A 23,295-nucleotide genomic window follows, 5' to 3' on the forward strand; every position below is an offset into this window, starting at 1 on the left:
AATACTGAAAATGATGGGAAGGGGGAATGAGTCAGGAAGAACAGATGGGAACGTTTCCTCTTGGTTCCACTAATCTTGGGTCTAATGGGTAGATTAAACATATATCGTGGGTTTCTTCCATGATGGGACCATTGTGAGGCAGAAGCCAGACTCTGTTCCCTCTGCCTCTTTTCCCACCTGCTCTGCCCCTCCTTCTGCCACCTCCATATCCACTGTAAGATTGATTGTTGCTCTACTCAAATTTGTTGACCCAAGATACAACATTGAAAATGATGGGGGGTATGGTATTTGTTTCAAACTAGGTGGCAATCTCATAGCTATTCTTTTTTTTAAGTACATAAAGTTTCTACACTTAAGTCTGTGATTGTTTTGAACTTTCTCCATACTACTTCTGGAATACTCTTTTCTCTTCCAGGCCCAAAATAACTGCACAGAAGTCCTGTCTAATGTCCCTGCATCGGAGAAATCACCATCAAATACCACCCAGAGTCTCAGGCAGAAGAAGCTGAAGCAGGAAGGAGATGGGGCTGCAGCCTTGCAGGGTAAGAAGGAACTCTTCTGGGAATTTTGGTGTTTTATGCCAGTGTTAAATTCCCCTTTGTGGGGATTGTAGCACATCCACAGTCATTTTGAACTTCAGAAGGTGCATATGCACAATCATTTGGCCTTGAGGTGTGTATATATGTAGGTAGTCAATTGCAATAGGTGTAATTTCAGTGTGATTTGCAGTTTTCTTTCTTGCAATACTTCTGCTTTAGCCTAAAGATGAGTAGGACTAGTAACTTCCCAGGTGGGACCCGAAGCCAAGATGAGCCGTGAAACTGAGCTGGAAGGCAAACAGACAACAACGAAAAAACTTTAGTTAATTGAAATGCCAAGCCCAGTACTAATTTCAATTCAACCTACTCAAAGCATTGCTTGTGAGATAAAGTCCTAAATCCTAAATATTTAAATATTCCTGGGCTGGAGAATGCTCCTGTGTTCATAGGGTCATTTTTTATAGTTTGCTTTTAGGACTATAAATGTAACCTCTGTGACATGTTTATGTGATCAACCTTCCACACCTTGCTCTCTCCCAGGGACTGGAATGATGTTGTCGGCAAATCCGCAGTCGTTTCTTCCCCTGTGTGATGAAGTGGAACTGAATCGGGTAAGCAGAAGGATTCCTGGGAGAGGAGGATGGGAGCTGCCTGGGTGTCATTGATTCCAGGCTCAATCACGGGCTTTCTGGGATGTGTGTGGACAGGCACCCAAGAACATTTGCTTTTTTTTAAATGCAAATGTTCCTGGGATTAAATGCCTGCCTGGAAGCGCCCTCAATTTGTGTGTGTCAGGAGAGATGTTGTACTTGGAGATTTTCCCCTCTCTTTTGAACCCTACAAGAGATGGAGTTAGAGAGTAGTTCATTTCTTTATTACTTAAAAATATAGTCATTCGTTTTGTAAATAAACCTTTTTGTAACTTTTTTTGTAAGTTTGAAAGTTTGAACTCTGCATGGTTGCCTCCTAAGCTCTAAATACTTTACAGGCGCATAAATTCACGCTCTGCTTGCTGTGAGCTGAATGCTCAACTATAAGTATCCTGTTTATATTTTTTAATGCTCTGCTGTATTTTTGGGAGTTTTCTCTAACTCAAAAGAACCAACAAAAATGTAAATCTTTTTTAAAGAGATTCTTGTAATTGTTTTTTCTTGTTAGCTCTTATATGAGAAGGATTTTTTTCCCACCAGGGCCCAATCACCTTTGAGGATGTGGCTGTCCATTTCTCCCAGGAGGAGTGGGTAATTCTGAATCCTGGTCAGAAAGTCTTGCACAAGCAGATCATGGAGGAGATTCATGGGATTGTGGACTCTCTTGGTAAGGCTCCCTCGTTGATGGGGATTTCTGTTTCAAAATGCAGTACAGTGTTCCCTCACTTATCACGGGGGTTACGTTCCAGGACCAGCCATGAAAAGCGAAAATCCGCAAAGTAGGGACGCTATGTTTATTTTAATATTTTTACGTTATTTTAGTAGTTAGGTGGCCTTTCTCCCCTTCGCAAGCCCCGCTAAGGCAATGAGGTGCAGGCCGGACCTACTGGCGCTGCCTCCGGGAGGTTGAGGAGGAAAGGACAGGCCGTGCGCCTCAGCCGGGGCCCTTTTGTGCCTGTGAGGGAGGGAGGGCTGTAAGGCCATGTCCCATAAGCATCTGAGAAAACCCGTGATACAGCGAGTCCACAAAAAGCAAACCGCGAAGTAGCGGGAAACACTATATCCCAATCAGCAGCTTTCTGGCGCGAGCAATATCCTAAATCATCCCAGTCACTGAAGGCAGCGCTTATGTTAGAAATATATGACATATTAGTAATTATATGAATCCCTTAGTCTTTTTGGTACATGGAAGAATCTCCTTTGCCTGCGTGTACTTTTGCTTTTTGAAACCATACAAAGGTATGCCATCCAAAATGTAAATCATGACCTTCTAATCTTAACTATCATTTCTTAAGGTTATGTTGTACCTCAACAAGGTTTCACCTTGCTCACAAGGAAGACACCAAGTGTAAAAATCAAAACAGTTTATTAAGAAAGCATATATGAAAAGGGTAAAACACTATGGAGTAAATAAAGTAAATAAAGAATAAGATCCAAGAGTCAATATTGTAGTCAAAAGTCATAGGCAAAAAGCCAAGCCAAACTGTGAACAGAAAATAAACCACAGGCAGCATACATCCCAGAATAAGGTTTTTAAACTGGAGCATGAAGGCAAGATGAATTCAAAATAAAAGGCTTAAAACCAGGAACACAACAGGAGCAGAAATCCCAGAATAATCCATGGAACAGGGAACCAAAACATGAGCATGAATCATGGGTCTCCAACCCAACAGAGAACAAGGCTAACAACCCTCCTAGGTTTGGCAATGTTGGTGGATCTTGAATCCTCTCACAGACCTCTCTGCTTTAAGGACTGCAAAATATGAACACATTCTTCTGCACCCCCCGCTTGTCCCTATCTTTCCCATGAAGTCTCTCACTTTTTCTGCACCTGTTTCCCTCCTCTCTCAGAGCCAGCTGGGAATGTTTATCCAAATTCACTGTTCCCTCGGATGAGCTCATGTTATCTCGGTTTCAGTTACTAGGTGTGAGTTCACCTCCATGACTGCTGTATTCACACAGTTGCTCTAACAGCACCTCCTGTTCCCCTGTCTTGGCTGTATCTGAATCTAGCATTCCCTCCGGCTCTGAAACAGCATCTCCCAATGTCCCAAACCCTGACACCACAAACCCCTCATTGTTATCAGGTTGAACCACAACAGGTTAGTTAATCTTTCATCCAAACTAGTATGCCTCGAAGTACAATTTCAGGTCTGTTTGAAGTGTGTATATTGACTTGTTGGACATTTTAATATTTCACTCTCCATATAGAGTAGGGCATACAGGAAAACTAATTAAACAAATGCAAATGATGCAAATGATTTAAAAACTAAAAATATATTAGGATATTTTAAGAGAATTTAAATATTTTTAAAAGAAATAAAACCGTGTACACGGAAAGGTTTTTGTAAAACCGGTTAGACACCAAAACCTTCACGAAGAATAAGGTATTGCCTTGGTGCCTGAGCAACAGCAATCAGTCAACTATTCTCTCTCCCTCCCTTTTTCTCTCACTTTTTATTGGTATGGTATTCAACCTGGTTTTTCCTCCCAAGCAGGCAGGCTGGCCTCTGGATGTCTGAAGGCTAGGCTCTCTTTCTACACTACCTCTCCCAGTACACAAACAGCAATAGCATCAGTCATTTGCAAGATGGTGAACTGCAACATAACGTCTTCTAGGTTCTGTGCGTGTGAATGATTGGCGCTTGGTTTTTTTGTGTACTGTGAGAGGCATAGACCAGCTATCAAACTTTATGTCACTCTCTTTCAAGTGGTACAAGTTTCATTCATGGTAGATTCACAATTGCAGACATGTAGCTATTTAAAATTGAGTCCACTTTTTTGAAACACTCTGTATATTTATTCCACCCTAAAAGTTAGGAAATTGCTAATATATCCACTGCCACTTTCTTAAATTCTCATATGTGAAGAAGTTGCAGCTCCCTGTAAAAGCCGTACAGAATTATGCCAGAATTGGAACCAGAGCAATCTCTCTCTCAAAAACTCTTTCAAGTGGGGTTCTACAGGGATGTAACTATATCTGGCTGAGTCCTGCAGACATTCCTTTTTTGTTCCCTTCTCTACCTTCATCAATTTCAATCCACTATTCATCTCACTTCCTTAGAGTCCTTATAACTCACAGGGCAGAATGATTCATTTGGTCTTTCTTCTCTACAGCAGATAACTGGAAGCAGAGCAATGTAAGCACCAAATGCAGGAAGCATTTCGGGCACAATGGGGACCTTCCAAGACACCAGCAAACCCACAGAGAAGATGAAGTTTCTGCCAAAGAAAGGCTCTACAAATGCAATGTAGGTGGACAATGTTTTACCCAAAATATAGCACTTACGCTTCACAAGACACTCAGTGATGGGAAAAGTCATCTTGGATGGAAAATATCAGCAAAATGTGCTGCTGATAACAAATTGCCGCATCTGAGCCAAGAAGCAATTTTTGAAGGAACAGAGGATTTCATAAGCCAGGAGTTGGGGAAATCTTTTATCCAGAGTTCACACTTGGTGAAACATGACAAATTTCACACAAGGCAGGATCCATATAGATGCCAAGAGTGTGGGAAATGTTTTGCTGACAGTTCAGCCTTGGTGCGGCACAAAAGGCAGCACACAGGAGAGAAGCCTTACCAATGCCAGGAGTGTGGAAAAAGTTTTGCTGACAGTTCAACCTTGGTGAGCCACAAAAGAAACCACACAGGAGAAAAGCCATACCAATGCCAGGAGTGTGGGAAATGTTTTGCTCGCAATTCAGTATTGGTGAGGCACAATAAGCTCCACACAAGAGTGAAGCCATATCAATGCCAGGAGTGTGGGAAATATTTTGCTAAGAGTTCTCGCTTGGAGAGCCACAAAAAACTCCATACAGGAGAGAAACCATACCAATGCAAGGAGTGTGGGAAATGTTTTTCTTACAGGTCACAATTGCTGACCCACAAAAGACACCACACAGGAGAGAAGCCATACCAATGCCAGGAGTGTGGAAAATGTTTTGCTTACAGTTCTTACTTGAAGATCCACAAAAAACTCCACACAGGAGAGAAGGCAAACCAGTGCCAGGAGTGTGGGAAATGTTTTGCTTACAGTTCATCCTTGGCGAAGCACAAAAGACTCCACACTGGTGAGAAGCCTTACCAATGCCAGGAGTGTGAGAAATGTTTTGCTGACAGTTCACAATTCCTGAGCCACAAAAGGCACCACACAGAGCAGGATCCATATAGATGCCAGGAGTGTGGGAAATGTTTTGCTGACAGTTCAGCCTTGGCGAAGCACAAAAGACTCCACACAGGAGAGAAGCCATACCAGTGCCAGGAGTGTGGGAAATGTTTTGCTCGCAGTTCAGTCTTGGTGAGGCACAAAATGCAGCACACAGGAGATAAGCCATACCAATGCCAGGAGTGTGGGAAATGTTTTGCTTACAGTTCACACTTGGTGACTCACAAAAGAAACCACACAGGAGAGAAGCCATACCAATGCCAGGAGTGTGGGAAATGTTTTGCTTGCAGTTCAGTCTTGGCACGGCACAAAAAGCTCCACACAAGAGTGAAGCCATATCAATGCCAGGAGTGTGGAAAATATTTTGCTAAGAGTTCTCGCTTGGAGAGCCACAAAAGACTCCATACAGGAGAGAAGCCATACCAATGCAAGGAGTGTGGGAAATGTTTTTCTTACAGGTCACAATTGCTGACCCACAAAAGACACCACACAGGAGAGAAGCCATACCAATGCCAGGATTGTGGAAAACGTTTTGCGTACAGTTCTCACTTGGAGATCCACAAAAAACTCCACACAGGAGAGAAGGCAAACCAGTGCCAGGAGTGTGGGAAATGTTTTGCTTATGGTTCATCCTTGGTGAAGCACAAAAGACTCCACACAGGAGAAAAGCCATACCAATGCCAGGAGTGTGGGAAAAGTTTTGTTTGCAATGCACAATTGGTGAGCCACAAAAGGGTCCACACAGGAGAAAAGCCATACCAATGCCAGGAGTGTGGGAAATTTTTTGCTTGCAGTTCATACTTGGTGAGCCACAAAAGACTCCACACAGGAGAGAAGCCGTTCCAATGCCAGGAGTGTGGGAAATGTTTTATTCGCAGTTCACAATTGGTGAACCACAGAAGGCTCCACACAGGAGAAAAGCCATACCAATGCCAGGAGTGTGGGAAATGTTTTGTTTACAGTTCAGACTTGGCCAAGCACAAAAGACTCCACACAGGAGAGAAGCCATACCAATGCCAGGAGTGTGGGAAATGTTTTATTCAGTCTTCGTCCCTTAATAAGCACCAGAGAATACACAAAAGTTAAAATACAGCCATTGTGGGGTAACATCTTGCCTAAGATTTGGTAGAATACAGTTTCTCGTCATTTGAATCCCTAAGTTGGGGGTCTTGTTCTCTGGAGCAGCAGAAAGCAAGCTTCCTGTGACAATCATTCAGAAGGTTAAATATGATTGTCATGTCACTTATTTTAAAAAGAAACCATATGTCATTCCATCTGTTCTTCCTCTGGGCTTGTTTCTGGCTCCTTTACCACCATGTTTGCAGATTTCCAGTTTGTGAATTTTGTTTTTCAGCCGGGATTCCAGAATTGAACAAAGTGCTTCTGTTGAGGCCAAGCCAAAGGAAAAGATGTTTGCACTATTATTACCCTCAATGTACAAATTGTACCTTTGGCTAGGATATACTGGTCGTTTTCTTGCTCCTGGCACACTGCTAATCCACATTAAATTGGAAAACATGAGCCTTTGTATCATTTTAGAATGTACAGTGTTAAATATTGATAAGTATTTGAATCTATTTTAGGCAGAGTCATGATCTGATGTTTTGCAAAATTCTAGCCATTGGATTTTGTATTATAGGGAAATAGATGTGTCTGTGTAGAGTAAAAATCCTAATGTTTATGTAATGAATACAAGCTTTCTAACTAGTTCTGGGCATATAGCCATTTTACTCAAATTCAGAAATAAAGGAAACCCTTGTTTATCCACGCATGTCTAGGGAATTTTTAAAGTTTTTATAAACAACTTTAAAAAAAACTACACAAGCTATCTTCTTGAATTTTCTATGCAATGACACAAGGTAACGGGATCATTCTCCTCAACTTTCAGAAATATTCATACATCAACTGATTTTAGGGATTTTTTTTAAAAGCCACATCATTGAATGTTGACTCTCATATTGACCGATAGAAGAAACCAATATTAATCAATTCAGCATTTTCATAGAACCCTGTGAACATTGTTTCCATCCTAAATATCTTGGTGTCACCTTAGATTGAACACTAACATATAGGAAACACTGCATGAACACCAAGCACAAAGTAGCTGCACACAATAACATCCTGCAGAAACTTACTGGCAGCGTATCGGGTGCAGACCCAAAATTAATAAGCACATCAGCCCTGGCCATGTCTTACTTGACTGCTGAGTACGCCTCTTCTGTCTGGCACAAGTCTGCCCATGTGAAGCAGGTGAACATAGCATTGAATGGAACATGTAGAATAATCACAGGATGTCTCAGATCTACACCTGTTGATAAACTCTATAAGCTAGCTGGCATTACCTCCCCCCCCCCCCCAGATGTGTGAAGGGAAGTTGCTGCTAACTGTGAGAGAAAGAAGGTTGAACATTGTGAAAGCCACCCACTGCATGACTATCAGCCTCCTCCCACCAGACTCAAATCAAGGAAGGGCTTCATGAGAACCACCACTCCTCTTGATGTTCCCCCAGCAACAGCAAGAAAATCCCTCTGGGCAAATAGAGTCCTATTTTAAGCCATACCTTGCCATATCATTAACTCTATGGCCCTTGCTACTGTGTTTTCCCCAAAATAAGACAGTGTCTTATATTATTTTTGCTCCCGAAGATGTGCTAGGTCTTATTTTCAGGGGATGTCTTATTTTTCTATGAAGAAGAATTCACATTTATTGTTGAATAAAAAAAAGAACATTTATTATATATTGTACAGTAGTTGTCATCACAAACCAGCATAACCAGACAAACTGACATCCGATCAATTTCTTGTTACTACCACTATTTCCATGTACATCAATCTGTGATACGTACATTTACAGATCCTGCATGCTCTGGTGTTCTGTTAGGCGGGCATGCTTCCAAACAAAAACTTTGCTAGGGCTTACTTTTGGGGGAGGCCTTATATTTACAATTCAGCAAAACCTCTACTAGGTCTTATTTTTTGGGGATGTCTTATTTTAGGGGAAACAGGGTACTACCACTATTTCCATGAACAACAATCTATGGTATGTACATTTATCGATCCTGCATGCTCTGGTGTTCTGTTAGGCGGGCATGCTTCCAAACAAAAACTTTGCTAGGTCTTACTTTTGGGGGAGGTCTTATATTTAGCAATTCAGCAAAACCTCTACTAGGTCTTATTTTCAAGGGATGTCTTATTTTGGGGGAAACAGGATAATTTTATATGTCTGCTTTTAAATGTGTTATCAGTTTTAATGTTGATATACTATATTTTATATATTGCATGGCACCATTGTGTACTATTTGTAAGCCGCCCCAAGTTTCTATTGGAGATGAAGGTGTGGTAGAAATAAAAGTTTATTATTTATAATTATTAGTTGGAGGGGACCCCCAAGGGCCATCTAGTTGAACTCCCTTCTCTCAGGCAGAAGGGCACCATCAAAGCTCTCCTCACAGAGGACCATCCAGCCTCTAAATGAAGTAATTATTAATATGGCACCTGGGCAAAAAGGTGTGCCTGCGAAGGGCACCATTGCAGAGGTGAAAGATGAAAGAAGAATTGACTTCTGAAATGTGGTGGAATGAGCCACTAAACCAAGACAATAAAGCTGCCTTGGGTGAAAGATAAGGTTTTCCCCTGACATGACCAACTCTGGGGGTTGGTGCTCATCTCCATTTCTAGGCTGAAGAGCCGGCGTTGTCCGTAGACACCTCCAAGGTCATTTATTTATTTATTTATTTACATCATTTATATTCCGCCCTTCTCACCCCGAAGGGGACTCAGGGCGGATCACATTACACATATTAGGCAAACATTCAATGCCTTTTTAACACAGGACAAAGACAAACAAACATAGCTCCGAGCGGGCCTCGAACTTATGACCTCCTGGTCAGTGACTCATTGCTCTCCCGTCTGCGCCACAGCCCCGGGCCATGTGGCCATTGGCATGACTGCATGGAGCGCCGTTACCTTCCCGCCAGAGCGGTACCTATTGATCTACTCACACTGGCATGTTTTTGAACTGCTAGGTTGGCAGGAGGGGTGAAAGATACTGGAGTCCAGATCAATGGTGCAGATCAATTGCCAGGTTGGTTTGGTATTCCTGCGTCATCTGGTACAGAGGACCAGCCAGGGGTCTGGGGTGGAGTGGCTGGTTGGCCACTCCACCCCACAAGCAGCGAATCAGTCCCTTGAAGAAGGAAAGGGAAGGGAGGGGGAAGGAAGAGGAAATTAGTCGAATGAATCAGGATGCTCTGCTCTGCTCCCTGGACTGATTGCTTACCTTTAATGTTCAGTGGGGTTGGGGAGCACTGGTTTGACAGGAAGAGAATATATTTATTTATTACAATACTTATATCACTACCCATCCTATTAATATAGATTTTTTTCTTCCGTGAATACATGGACGCCCTCATCTTGAGTCCTTTGGTTCCAGGGCTTTTGAGAGATGCTCTTTCCCCCTCCTTATAGAGTAACGCTGGGCAAGGAAGGGTTAAGGGGAGGGAGTTTGGTTCCTAGAGAGGCAGGAAGGAAGTGAGCCTCCTTAGACCTACCTTTCCTGTCGCTCTAGGAACCAAACTCCCTCCCCTTAACCCTTCCTGGCCCGGCTGGGAGAGAGAGTTTGCCGCTTGTGCCGCTTCCGCTTCCTCCTCCTCCTCGTTGCAGCCTGTCTCCTCTTTCTCCTTCTCCTTCTCCTGGTGATTTCTGTTCCCAGACCTTCTTCTCCAAAGGGCCGAAGAGGGGCTGAAGCCCAAAAGACCTGGAGGGAGGGCCGAAGCTGGCCCAGGCCTGTTTCTCTCACAGGTTGGCCTTCTAACACACTCGCTGGGTGTGTGTGTGCAGTTACAAAATATCGAAATAATAAGGTTTGAATATCTTTCAATTCTAATTAAAGAGTGCTGATAGGTCAATTATTCAAACTCACTTGAATATAGAGTTTATAAACACAGTAGAGTTTCACTTAACCAAGCCTCGCTTATCCAAGCCTCTGGATTATCCAAGCCATTTTTGGAGTCAATGTTTTCAATATATCGTGATATTTTGGTGCTAAATTCGTAAATACAGTAATTACAACATAACATTATTGCGTATTGAACTACATTTTCTGTCAAATTTGTTGTATAACATGATGCTTTGGTGCTTAATTTGTAAAATCATAACCTAATTTGATGTTTAATAGGCTTTTGTGATGCAGCAGCGAAAAAAGCCAACGGGATTCTGGCCTGCATCAATAGGAGTCTAGTGTCTAGATCCAGGGAAGTCCTGCTCCCCCTCTATTCTGCCTTGGTCAGACCACACCTGGAATACTGTGTCCAATTCTGGGCACCGCAATTGAAGGGAGATGTTGACAAGCTGGAAAGTGTCCAGAGGAGGGCAACTAAAATGATCAAAGGTCTGGAGAACAAGCCCTATGAGGAGCGGCTTAAAGAGTTGGGCATGTTTAGCCTGCAGAAGAGAAGGCTGAGAGGAGACATGATAGCCATGTATAAATATGTGAGGGGAAGTCATAGGGAGGAGGGAGCAAGCTTGTTTTTTGCTGCCCTGGAGACTAGGACACGGAACAATGGCTTCAAACTACAGGAAAGGAGATTCCACCTGAACAACAGGAAGAACTTCCTCACAGTGAAAGCTGTTCAGCAGTGGAACTCTCTGCCCCGGACTGTGGTGGCGGCTCCTTCTTTGGAGGCTTTTAAACAGAGGCTGGATGGCCATCTGTCGGGAGTGCTTTGAATGTGATTTCCTACTTCTTGGCAGGGCCCATGAGGTCTCTTCCAACTCTATGATTCTATGATTCTTTTCCTTCATCCCTCCTTATTATCCAAGATATTCGCTTATCCAAGCTTCTGCCGGCCCGTTTAGCTTGGATAAGTGAGACTACTATAGTACAAAACATAACTATCAACCATTAACCCTATTTTAGTCAACAGGTCCTACTGTGGTCTTCTTCCTTTGGTTCTTTATACATTCAGTGAAGGGTTTCCATTATTATCGAAGTTTCTGTGTATTTGTGTTTTGTGCAGCTCAAATTAAATTGTCCACTTTGGCCATTTCAAAAACCTTTGTAATCCAATTTTCTGGTTTTGGTATGTTTTTGGTTTTTTCCATAGTTTTGCATATTCAGTTCTTGCTCTTTTGTCAAAAAAGGACTATTTCCTTGATGTTTCAATGTCTGTTTTCTCATAATCCCAGTATAAAATGTGGTGTTTTTACAGTCAAGTCCCACTTATCCAACATAAATGGGCCAGCAGAACGTTGGATAAGCAAATATGTTGGATAATGAGGAATTAAGGAAAAGCCTATTAAACGTCAAATTAGATTATGATTTTACAAATTAAGCACCAAAACATCATGTTTTACAACAAATTTGATAGAAAAAGTAGTTCAATACACAGTAATGCTATGTATTACTGCATTTATGAATTTAGCACCAAAACATAACAATGTATTGAAAACATTGACTACAAAGACATTGACTACTAAAAGGCAGACTGTGTTGGATAATCCAGAATGTTGGATAAGCAAATGTTGGATAAGTGAGACTCTACTGTATTTGTTTGCATTCCTAAGATATGTTGGATCTTTTCTATATCTTTGAGAGTTTTTCTAAAGTTATGTACCATCTATATATTTTATTTGGTGTTGTAACTCCTTGTAAATTGTACTCGTTTTTTCCAGAGTTCTTCCCATCAGTGTTCCCATCATGGAGAGACCCAACCCACCTGGACCTGAAGCAGGCAGGGCTCCCGGGAGCAGTGGGGAATTCTGGGAAAGAACTGCACAGATGTTCCTGAATGCGCACATACAATGCCTGCGCTTCAGGCAGTCCTCCTACAAACAGGATGAGGGACCCAGAGAGGTTTGCAGCCGCCTCCACGATCTCTGCCGCCAGTGGCTGAAGCCAGAGCAACACACCAAGGCTGAGATGCTGGACCTGGTGATCCTGGAGCAGTTCCTGAGCCTCCTGCCCCCAGAGATGGGGAGCTGGGTCCGAGAGTGTGGGGCAGAGACCTCTTCCCAGGCGGTGGCCCTGGCGGAAGGCTTCCTCCTGAGTCGGGCAGAGGACAAGAGCCAGGAAGGACAGGTGAGAGCTTTTCCTCTTGGTTTCACTAACCTTGGGACTCACGGATAGATTAAACGTACACCATGCCTTTCTTCCAAGATGGGACCGATAAGAAGTAGAAGCCAGACTCTGCTCCCTCTGCCTCTTTTTCCCACCTGCTCTGCCCCTCCTGCTGTCACCTCCATATCCACTTTTGTTGCTCTACTCAAATTTGTTGATTGCCAGGTATAACAATCAAAATGATGAAAAGGGGAATATGGCATTTGTTTTAAACTAGGTTGCCATCTCAGAGCTTTTCTTTTTCTAAAGTCCATAAAGTTTCTACACATAAGTCTGTGATTGTTTTGAACTTTCTCCATATTACTTCTGGAATACTCTGTTCTCTTCCAGAACCAAAAAAACTGCATCAAAGCTCAGTCTAATGTCCCTGCATCAGAGAACTTTCCATCAGGCAGCATCCAGAGTCTCAGGCAGAAGAAGCTGAAGCAGCAAGGAGATGAGGCTGCAGCCTTGCAGGGTAAGAAGGAACTCTTCTGGGAGCTTTGGTGTTTTATTCCAGTGTAAATTCCCTTTTGTGGGAAGTCATTTTGAACTTCAGAAGGTGCATATGCAGGATCATTTGGCCTTGAGGTGAGTATATATGTAGGTAGTCAATTGCAATAGGTGTAATTTCAGTGTGATTTGCAGTTTTCTTTCTTGCAATACTTCTGCTTTAGCCTAAAGATGAATAGGACTAAAAATTGAACCCTTTAGTAACTTCCCAGGTGGGACCCGAAGCTAAGATGAGCCATGAAACTGAGGTGGAAGGCAAACAGACAACAAAAAAAATAACTTCAGTTAATTGAAATGCCAAGCCCAGTACTAATTTCAATTCAGCCTACTCAAAGCTCTGCTTGTGAGATAAAGTCCTAAATCCTAAATATTTAAATATTCCTGGGCTGGAGAATGCTCCTGTGTTCATAGGGTCATTTTTTTATAAGTTTGCTTTTAGGACTATAAATGTAACCTCTGGGACATGTTTATGTGATCAACTTTCCACACCTTGCTCTCTCTCCCAGGGGCTGGAATGATGTTGTTGGCAAATCTGCAGTCGTTTCTTCCCCTTTGTGATGGAGTGGAACTGAGTCAGGTAAGCGGAAGGATTCCTGGGAGAGGAGGGCTGGAGCTGCCTGGGTGTCATTTGTTCCAGGCTTAATAATTAAACATCTGTTGTAACAGAAAATATTAAATGGGAGTTTCTTAGAAGTGAGATACTGAAGCCACAGGAGCCCCCAGATGGCGTAGTGGACTAAGTGACTGGAAGGTTGGATTGCTGCCCTGAAAGTTGCCAGGTTCGAATCCCACCTGGGGAGAGTGCGGATGAGCTCCCTCTATCAGCTCCAGCTCTATGCGGGGACATGAGAGAAGCCTCCCACAAGGATGGTAAAACATCAAAACATCTGGGCATCCCCTGGGCAACGTCCTTGCAGACGGCCAATTCTCTCACTCCAGAAGCAACGGAAAAAAAACAAAAAAAACTGAAGCCACAGTTGAAAACAGTGCCAACAAGGAGAAAAGAAAAAAGAGAGAAATCTAAAGAAACCAGAATGGATGTTCAAAGAACTTAGCTCAACTGAGCTAAGATTTAAAAGGGGCATGTACACAGAATGGAAAAGGGGAAATTGCCCAAGCAGAATTCATACGACTAAACCAGCATATGTGGGGGAAAGTTTTGCGAAGCTAATGCAGAAAATGAGCTCAGGCTTGCCAGAGAGATTAAAAACAATAAAAGGGGATTCTTTGGTTATGTCAGCAGAAGGAAAAAGGAGGAAACAATGGGTTATCTGTACTGAGAAGGTGCTGAAATGCTAACAGGATAGGGAAAAAGTAAGAACACTGGCTCAGTTTTCAGGATTCAACTTGAGCAAGATGGAGCGGATGAGGCAATATGGGAAATGCAAAACTAGCTCATCTGGCTTCAGCAACGCCTTTGTAAAGGTGCTCCATGATGTTTTTGCAAACAAAGTAGTAAAATGGGGGCTAGACTATAGTAATGCTACGTTGATTTTGACTTGATTGAGTGGTCAAACCCAAAGGATGCTCAGCAATGGTTCCTCTTCATCCTGGAAAGAAGTGACTAGCGGGGTTCTGCAGATTCTGTCCTGGGCCCAGTTCTGTTCAACATCTTTCTTCGTGACTTGGATGAAGGTTTAGAGGGATTGTGTATTATATTTGCAGATGATACCAAATTAGGAGGGATAGCAAATACTCCAGAAGATAGGATCAGAATTTAAAATGCCCATAACATGTTAGAGAGCTGGGCCAAAACTAACCAAATTAATTTCAACAAGGAGAAATGTAGGATAGCACACTAAGGCTGGAAAAATGCAGTGCACACATAGACCAAAAGTTGAACATGAGCCAACTGTGATACAGCCACTTAAAAGAATATGGGATTTTGAGCTGCATCCAAAGAAATGTAGTGTCTAGGGTTAAGGGAAGTCATGGTGACCTTCCTTCTGCTTTAATGAGACCTCACCTGGAATAATACTGTGTCCAGTTCTGGGCAACACAGTAAAATCTAGAACGTTTTCATATTCCTGATTTTACATATGAATTGAGAAATGGTTTTGACTGTGACCAACCAGGTGTCTCTACAAAGCTTATAACTACAACTATGGCACAGAGGCCTTAGCCCTTTCCCTTTCAAACTGTTGAAATTCAACCCCATACTGCCCACGTCTGCAGTCCTCAATGAGGAAAGTTAGATTAGGAATAGGCTGACTCCTGATTGACTCCTGAATGACAGTTGGAATGTATCTATTTGTTTTTTCTCTCTTTCTGCTCTCATTCTGCTTGGATATATAGAATGGATACTTTCCAGGTGCATGCCTTTGTTTCAGACTTCTGCTTTTTACATTTTAGTAGTGTATTGACACCTCTCTCAGAGCCCATCCAGACAGCCCCTTTAATGCTGGACTTCCCACATCAAAAAGGGGGCTGTCTGGATGAGATTTTTTGAAAACAGGAATTAATTCACCACAAATCATCAAAACCCTGGTTTGTGGCGAATTAATTTGATATGGGTTTATTCCACGCCTTCCAGGAAGGCACGGGATAAACCCACTACTTACGCTGTCTGGACTGCAGTCCAGACAGGTGTCCCATATTTTTCCAGGCTAAATTAGCCCGGAAAACTGCAAGGACACCTACCGCTCTCCCCCTTCCCCGCGCTCTCCTGCCGCATCATTGCTACGTGCAAGGAGAGCTGCAGGAACACTAATGGAGGCCCGGTAAGTTTTTTCTTACTGTTCAAAGGGGTTTGGGGGGCTTTTGGGGATGGGGTGACAGTGTCCGGGAGGACACCCACCCAGAAAGCACGGACTTTCTGGGATGTGTGTGGACAGGCACCCGAGAACATTTGCGTTTTTTAAACGCGAATGTTCCTGGGATAAATACCTGTCTGGAAACACCCTCAGCTTGTGTGCATCAGGAGAGATGTAGTACTTGGAGATTTTTCCCTCTCTGTTGAACACTAGAAGAGATGGAATTAGAGAGTAGTTCAGAGCCAGTTCTTCATAATTAAGAAAGTTATTAGTTTTGTAAATAAATGTTTTGTAACTTTTTTGTAAGTTTGAAAGTTTGGACTCTGCATGGTTGCCTCTTAAGCTCTAAATACTTTACAGGCACATAACTTCACGCTCTGCTTGCTGTGAGCTGAATGCTCAACTATAAGTATCCTGTTTACATTTTTTTAACGCTCAGTTGTATTTTTGGGAGTTTTCTCTAACTCAAGGAATTAACAGAAATGTAAATCTTTTTTAAAGAGATTACTGTAATTGTTTTTTCTTGTTAGCTCTTATATGAGAAGGATTTTTTTTCCCACCAGGGCCCAATCACCTTTGAGGATGTGGCTGTCCATTTCTCCCAGGAGGAGTGGGTTCTTCTGAATCCTGGTCAGAAAGTCTTGCACAAGCAGATCATGGAGGAGATTCATGGGATTGTGGACTCTCTTGGTAAGGCTCCCTCGTTGATGGGGATTTCTGTTTCAAAATGCAGTATAGTGTTCCCTCACTTATCACAGGGGTTACGTTCCAGGACCACCCGCGAAAAGTGAAAATCCACCAAGTAGGGACGCTATATTTATTTTAATATTTTTATGTTATTTTAGTAGTTAGGTGGCCTTTCTCCGCATCACAAGCCCCGCTAAGGCGATGAGGTGCAGGCCGGACCTACTTTCGCTGCCTTCGGGAGGTTGAGGAGGACAGGACAGGCCGTGCGCCTCAGCCGGGGCCCTTTTGTGCCTGTGAGGGAGGGAGGGCTGTATGGCCATGTCCCATAAGCATCTGAGAAAACCTGTGATACAGCGAGTCCACAAAAAGCAAACCGCGAAGTAGCGGGAAACACTGAATCCCAATCAGCAGCTTTCTGGCGGGAGCAATATCCTAAATCATCCCAGTCACTGAAGGCAGCGCTTATGTTAGAAATATATGACATATTGGTAATTATATGAATCCCTTAGTCATTTTGGTACATGGAAGAATGTCCTTTGCCTGCGTGTACTTTTGCTTTTTGAAACCATACAAAGGTATGCCATCCAAAATGTAAATCATGACCTTCTAATCTTAACTATCATTTCTTAAGGTTATGTTGCACCTCAGCAGGGTTTCACCTTGCACACAGCACCCAGGAAGACACCAAGTGTAAAAGTCAAACAGTTTATTAAAAAAGCATATATTAAAAAGCGTAAAACACTATGGAGTAAATAAAGAATAAGCTCCAAAAGTCAATATTGTAGTCAAAAGTCATAGGCAAAAAGCCAAGCCAAACTGTGAACAGAAAATAAACCACAGGGAGCATACATCCCAGATTAAGGTTTTTAAACTGGAGCATGAAGGCAAGATGAATTCTAAATAAAAGGCTTAAAACCAGGAACACAACAGGAGCAGAAATCCCAGAATAATCCATGGAACAGGGAACCAAATTTAAATATTTTTAAAAGAAATAAAACCATGTACATGGAAAGGTTTTCGTAAAACCGGTTAGACACCAAAACCTTCACGAAGAATAAGGCCTTGGTGCCTGAGCAACAGCAATCAGTCAACTATTCTCCATCCCTCCCTTTTTCTCTCACTTTTTATTGGTATGGTATTCAACCTGGTTTTTCCTCCCAAGCAGGCAGGCTGGCCCCTGGATGTCTGAAGGCTAGGCTCTCTTTCTACACTACCTCTCCCAGTACACAAACAGCAATAGCATCAGTCATTTGCAAGATGGTGAACTGCAACATAACGTCTTCTAGGTTCTGTGCGTGTGAATGATTGGGGCTTGGGTTTTTTGTGTACTGTGAGAGGCATAGACCAACTATCAAACTTTATGTCACTCTCTTTCAAGTGGTACAAGTTTCATTCATGGTAGATTCACAATTGCAGACATGTAGCTATTTAAAATTGAGTCCACTTTTTTGAAACACTGTATATTTATTCCACCCTAAAAGTTAGGAAATCCCTAATATATCCACTGCCACTTTCTTAAATTCTCATATGTGAAGAAGTTGCAGCTCCCTGTAAAAGCCGTACAGAATTATGCAAGTATTGGAACCAGAGCAATCTCTCTCTCAAAAACTCTTTCAAGTGGGGTTCTACAGGGATGTAACTATATCTGGCTGAGTCCTGCAGACATTCCTTTTTTGTTCCCTTCTCTACCTTCATCAATTTCAATCCACTATTCATCTCACTTCCTTAGAGTCCTTATAACTCACAGGGCAGAATGATTCATTTGGTCTTTCTTCTCTACAGCAGATAACTGGAAGCAGAGCAATGTAAGCACCAAATGCAGGAAGCATTTCGGGCACAATGGGGACCTTCCAAGACACCAGCAAACCCACAGAGAAGATGAAGTTTCTGCCAAAGAAAGGCTCTACAAATGCAATGTACGTGGACAATGTTTTACCCAAAATATTGCACTTACGCTTCACAAGACACTCAGTGATGGGAAAAGCCATCTTGGATGGAAAATATCAGCAAAATGTGCTGCTGATAACAAATTGCCACATCTGAGCCAAGAAGCAACTTTTGAAGGAACAGAGGATTTCATAAGCCAGGAGTTGGGGAAATCTTTTATCCAGAGTTCACACTTGGTGGAACATGACAAATTTCACACAGGGCAGGATCCATATAAATGCCAGGAGTGTGGGAAATGTTTTGCTGACAGTTCAGCATTGGTGAAGCACAAAAGACTCCACACAGGAGAGAAGCCATACCGGTGCCAGGAGTGTGGGAAATGTTTTGCTCGCAATTCAGTCTTGGTGCGGCACAAAAGGCAGCACACAGGAGAGAAGCCATACCAATGCCAGGAGTGTGGGAAAAGTTTTGCTGACAGTTCAACCTTGGTGAGCCACAAAAGAAACCACACAGGAGAGAAGCCATACCAATGCCAGGAGTGTGAGAAATGTTTTGCTTCCAGTTCAGGCTTGGTGAAGCACAAAAGACTTCACACAGGCGAGAAGCCATACCAATGCCAGGAGTGTGGAAAATGTTTTGCTTACAGTTCTCACTTTAAGATCCACAAAAGACTCCACACAGGAGAGAAGGCAAACCAGTGCCAGGAGTGTGGGAAATGTTTTGCTTACAGTTCTCACTTGAAGATCCACAAAAGACTCCACACTGGAGAAAAGCCTTACCAATGCCAGGAGTGTGAGAAATGTTTTGCTGACAGTTCACACTTGGTGGTTCACAAAAGGCTCCACACAGGGCAGGATCCATATAGATGCCAGGAGTGTGGGAAATGTTTTGCTTACAGTTCTCACTTGAAGATCCACAAAAGACTCCACACAGGAGAGAAGCCATACCAGTGCCAGGAGTGTGGGAAATGTTTTGCTCGCAAAGCGGTCTTGGTGCGGCACAAAAGGCAGCACACAGGAGAGAAGCCATACCAATGCCAGGAGTGTGGGAAAAGTTTTGCTGACAGTTCAACCTTGGTGAGCCACAAAAGAAACCACACAGGAGAGAAGCCATACCAATGCCAGGAGTGTGGGAAATGTTTTGCCAGCAATTCAGTCTTGGTGTGGCACAAAAGGCTCCATACAAGAGTGAAGCCATATCAATGCCAGGAGTGTGGAAAATATTTTGCTAAGAGTTCTCGCTTGGAGAGCCACAAAAAACTCCATACAGGAGAGAAGGCAAACCAGTGCCAGGAGTGTGGGAAATGTTTTTCTTACAGGTCACAATTGCTGACCCACAAAAGACACCACACAGGAGAGAAGCCATACCAATGCAAGGAGTGTGGAAAATGTTTTGCTTACAGTTCTCACTTGAAGATCCACAAAAAACTCCACACAGGAGAGAAGGCAAACCAGTGCCAGGAGTGTGGGAAATGTTTTGCTTACAGCTCATCCTTGGCGAAGCACAAAAGACTCCACACAGGAGAAAAGCCATACCAATGCCAGGAGTGTGGGAAAAGTTTTGTTTGCAATGCACAATTGGTGAGCCACAAAAGGGTCCACACAGGAGAAAAGCCATATCAATGCCAGGAGTGTGGGAAATTTTTTGCTTACAGTTCATCCTTGGTGAAGCACAAAAGACTCCACACTGGATAGAAGCCTTACCAATGCCAGGAGTGTGAGAAATGTTTTGCTGACAGTTCACAATTCCTGAGCCACAAAAGGCTCCACACAGAGCAGGATCCATATAGATGCCAGGAGTGTGGGAAATGTTTTATTCAGTCTTTGTCCCTTAACAAGCACTGGAGAATACACAAAAGTTAAAATACAGCCATTGTGGGTTAACATCTTGCCTAAGATTTGGTAGAATACCGTTTCTCATCATTTGAATCCCTAAGTTGGAGGTCCTGTTCTCTGGAGCAGCAGAAAGCAAGCTTCCTGTGACAATCATTCAGAAGGTTAAATACGATTGTCATGTCACTTATTTTAAAAAGAAACCATATGTCATTCCATCTGTTCTTCCCCTGGGCTTGTTTCTGGCTCCTTTACCACCATGTTTGCAAATTTCCAGTTTGTGAATTTTGTTTTTCAGCCGGGATTCCGGAATTGAACAAAGTGCTTCTGTTGAGGCCAAGCCAAAGGAAAAGATGTTTGCGCTATTATTACCCTCAATGTACAAATTGTACCTTTGGCTAGAATATACTGGTTGTTTTTGTCAGTTTTCTTGCTCCTGGCACACTGCTAATCCACATAAACATGAGCCTTTGTATTATTTTAGAATGTACAGTGTTAAATATTGATAAGTATTTGAATCAATTTTAGGCAGAGTCGTGATCTGATGTTTTGCAAAATTCTAGCCATTGGATTTTGTATTATAGGGAAATAGATGTGTCTGTGTAGAGTAAAAATCCTAATGTTTATGTAATGAATACAAGTTTTCTAAGTAGTTCTGGGCATATAGCCATTTTACTCAAATTCAGAAATAAAGGAAACCCTTGGCAGCAGAAAACATTAATAAAATATGACCAAAATATGAAAGTGTATTTCATTGGAACATTCGTGTCCTTTATATCTCAAGAATGGCCCAAGAAGACCTTGTGAAAATAAAGGAGGAGCCACAACCTGGTGAAGACTGCTCCTCCTCCACCACCATTTAATTTCCATGTCCATGATAATCTTCAAGTCCCTTAAAGAAGGAAAGGGGAAAGAAGGGGAATTTAGTGGAATGAATCAGGATGCTCTGCTCTGCTCCCTGGACTGATTGCTTACCTTTAATGTTCAGTGGGGTTGGGGAGCAATGGTTTGACAGGAAGAGGATATATGTCACTAACCATCCTATTAATATAGATTTTTTTTCTTCCATTTTATTTATTTAAAGTATTTATATTCTGCCCTTCTCACCCCGAAGGGGACTCAGGGCGGAGCACATTATGTACATATAGGGCAAACATTCAGTGCCCATAAACACATCGAACCGAGACAGAGACAACAGACAGACAGACGCAGAGGCTATTTAACCTTCTCCTGAGGGGATGTTCAATTCTGGCCACCGGGGGGAGCAGCTGCTTCATCATCCACTCTGATGGCACTTCCTCACTTCTTCATTCCAACGTTGTAAATTAGTTAAACTTGCCTCCCCACTTTTATAAGTGGTACCTTATTTCCTACTTGATAGATGCAACTATCTTTCGGGTTGCTAGGTCAGCAACGAGCAGGGGCTACCGTGTTTCCCCGAAAATAAGACAGTGTCTTATATTAATTTTTGCTCCCAAAGATGTGCTAGGTCTTATTTTCAGGGGATGTCTTATTTTTCCATGAAGAAGAATTCACATGTATTGTTGAACAAAAAAATGAACATTTACTATATACTGTACAGTAGTTGTCATCACAAACCAGCATAACCAGACAAACTGTGAATCCTATCAAGAATTTCTTGTTACTACCAATATTTCCATGTACAACAATCTATGGTACGTACATGGTGTTCTGTTTGGTGGCCATGCTTCCAAACAAAAACTTTGCTAGGTCTTACTTTTGGGGGAGGCCTTATATTTAGCAATTCAGCAAAACCTCTACTAGGTCTTATTTTCTGGGGATGTCTTATTGTAGGGGGAAAAGGGTATATTTTATTTTTAATTGACGGGTGCTCACCCTGCCATGGGCTGGCCTCGAACTCATGACCTCATGGTCAGAGTGATTTATTGCAGCAGCTGTTTACCAGCCTGTGCCACAGCCCGCCCCCCATGACAATATGCATGCACTCATCTTGAGTCCTTTGGTTCCAGGGCTTTTGAGAGATGCTCTTTCCCCCTCCTTCCAGAGTAACGCTGGGCAAGGAAGGGTTAAGGGGAGGGAGTTTGGTTCCCAGAGAGGCAGGAAGCAAGAGGGCCTCCTTAGACCAAGCTTTCCTGACTGTCTAGGAACTAAACTCCCTCCCCTTAACCCTTCCTCGCCCAGATGGGAGAGAGAGTTTGCTCCTTTGGCCACTTCCTACTCCTCCAGCTTGTCTCCTCCTCCTCCTTCTGGTGAGTCCTATTCCCAGACCACCTCCAAAGGGCCAAAGAAGAGTTGAAGCCCAAAACACCTGGAGGGAGGGCCAAAGTTGGAACAGGCTTGCTTCACTCACAGGTTGGCCTTTTAACACACTCGTGGTGTGTGTGTGTACAGTTATAAAATATCTAATAACAGGATTTGCAACCATTTATATTCCAATTAAAGAGAGCTGATAGGTCAGTTATTCAAACTCTCTTGAATACAGGTAACTGTATACTCTTAATACTATTTTAGTCCATTAATACTATTTTAGTCCACAGCTCCGGCTGTGGTCATCTTCCTTTAGTTCTTTATAAATTCATTGAAGGGTTTCCATTCTTGAAGTTTCTGTGTATTTGTTGTGCAGTGAAAGCTAATTTATCCATTTTGGCCATTTCAAAAACTTTAGTAATCCAATTTTTTGGGCTGACATGTTTTGTTGTTTCCATAGTTTTGCATATTCCGTTCTTGCTTCTGTTGTCATATAAAGAAAGATTCTTTCTTGATGTTTCAATGTCTGTTTGTCTCATAATCCCAGTAGAAAAAAATTCTAGTCTTAATGGGGTTGTGTACTCAGGATAGTTTACATGTCTCTGTGGATTTTTATCCAGAATTCTTTAGCTGTGTTGTTGAAGGCTTTCATGGCTAGGATCACAGGGTTGTTGTATGGCCATGTTCCAGAAGTATTCTCTCCTGACGTTTCTCCCACAATTATGTTCTCACAACCTCTGAGACTGCCTGCCATAGATGTGGGCGAAATGTCAGGAGAGAATACTTCTGGAACATGGTCATACAGCCCGGAAAACATACAAAAACCCAATTCTTTACCTTTTGGACAAGTCGACCACAAATGATAGAAAGTTCCAGGTATTTATTTGTATTCCTGAAATATGTTGGATCTTTTCTATAGCTTTGAGAGTTTTTCTTGAGTTATG

At 42.5% G+C, this 23,295-nt stretch overlaps 4 protein-coding genes across 6 annotated transcripts in view; 3 read left to right on the forward strand and 1 right to left on the reverse strand.

Moving 5' to 3' along the window:
• The window catches only part of LOC134297158 (zinc finger protein 91-like), a 40,064-nt gene extending 32,942 nt beyond the window's left edge, over positions 1 to 7,122 (forward strand). Inside the window, exons 11-14 of the mRNA XM_062974286.1 lie at positions 416 to 542; positions 1,080 to 1,150; positions 1,730 to 1,856; positions 4,307 to 7,122. Coding sequence (XP_062830356.1) covers positions 416 to 542; positions 1,080 to 1,150; positions 1,730 to 1,856; positions 4,307 to 6,441 — 2,460 coding nt within the window. The 3' untranslated portion in view covers positions 6,442 to 7,122. The remainder of the gene's footprint in view (positions 1 to 415; positions 543 to 1,079; positions 1,151 to 1,729; positions 1,857 to 4,306) is intronic.
• Positions 1 to 23,295, reverse strand: part of LOC103280228 (zinc finger protein 420) — a 412,323-nt gene that overhangs the window by 344,575 nt on the left and 44,453 nt on the right. The gene's annotated exons all lie outside the window — the stretch shown is intronic.
• The window catches only part of LOC107982292 (zinc finger protein ZFP2-like), a 38,755-nt gene continuing 25,384 nt past the window's right edge, over positions 9,925 to 23,295 (forward strand). For 2 of the 3 annotated variants that reach the window (XM_062973393.1, XM_062973394.1), the window contains exons 1-2: positions 9,930 to 10,216; positions 12,027 to 12,432. In XM_062973393.1, the coding sequence (XP_062829463.1) occupies positions 12,052 to 12,432 (381 nt within the window). In that variant the 5' untranslated portion in view covers positions 9,930 to 10,216; positions 12,027 to 12,051. Of the gene's footprint in view, positions 10,217 to 12,026; positions 12,433 to 23,295 lie in introns of all 3 variants that reach the window. The other variant, XM_062973392.1, reaches the window with a different exon arrangement.
• Positions 12,511 to 20,577, forward strand: LOC100554513 (zinc finger protein 420). Its single transcript, XM_062974287.1, is given in 5 exon segments — positions 12,511 to 12,636; positions 12,802 to 12,928; positions 13,470 to 13,540; positions 16,247 to 16,406; positions 18,186 to 20,577. Coding segments are annotated over 5 exon segments (2,451 nt in total). The 3' UTR covers positions 20,153 to 20,577.

The sequence above is a fragment of the Anolis carolinensis genome, chromosome 2, assembly GCF_035594765.1.
Source record: "Anolis carolinensis isolate JA03-04 chromosome 2, rAnoCar3.1.pri, whole genome shotgun sequence".
Lineage (NCBI taxonomy): Eukaryota > Metazoa > Chordata > Lepidosauria > Squamata > Dactyloidae > Anolis > Anolis carolinensis.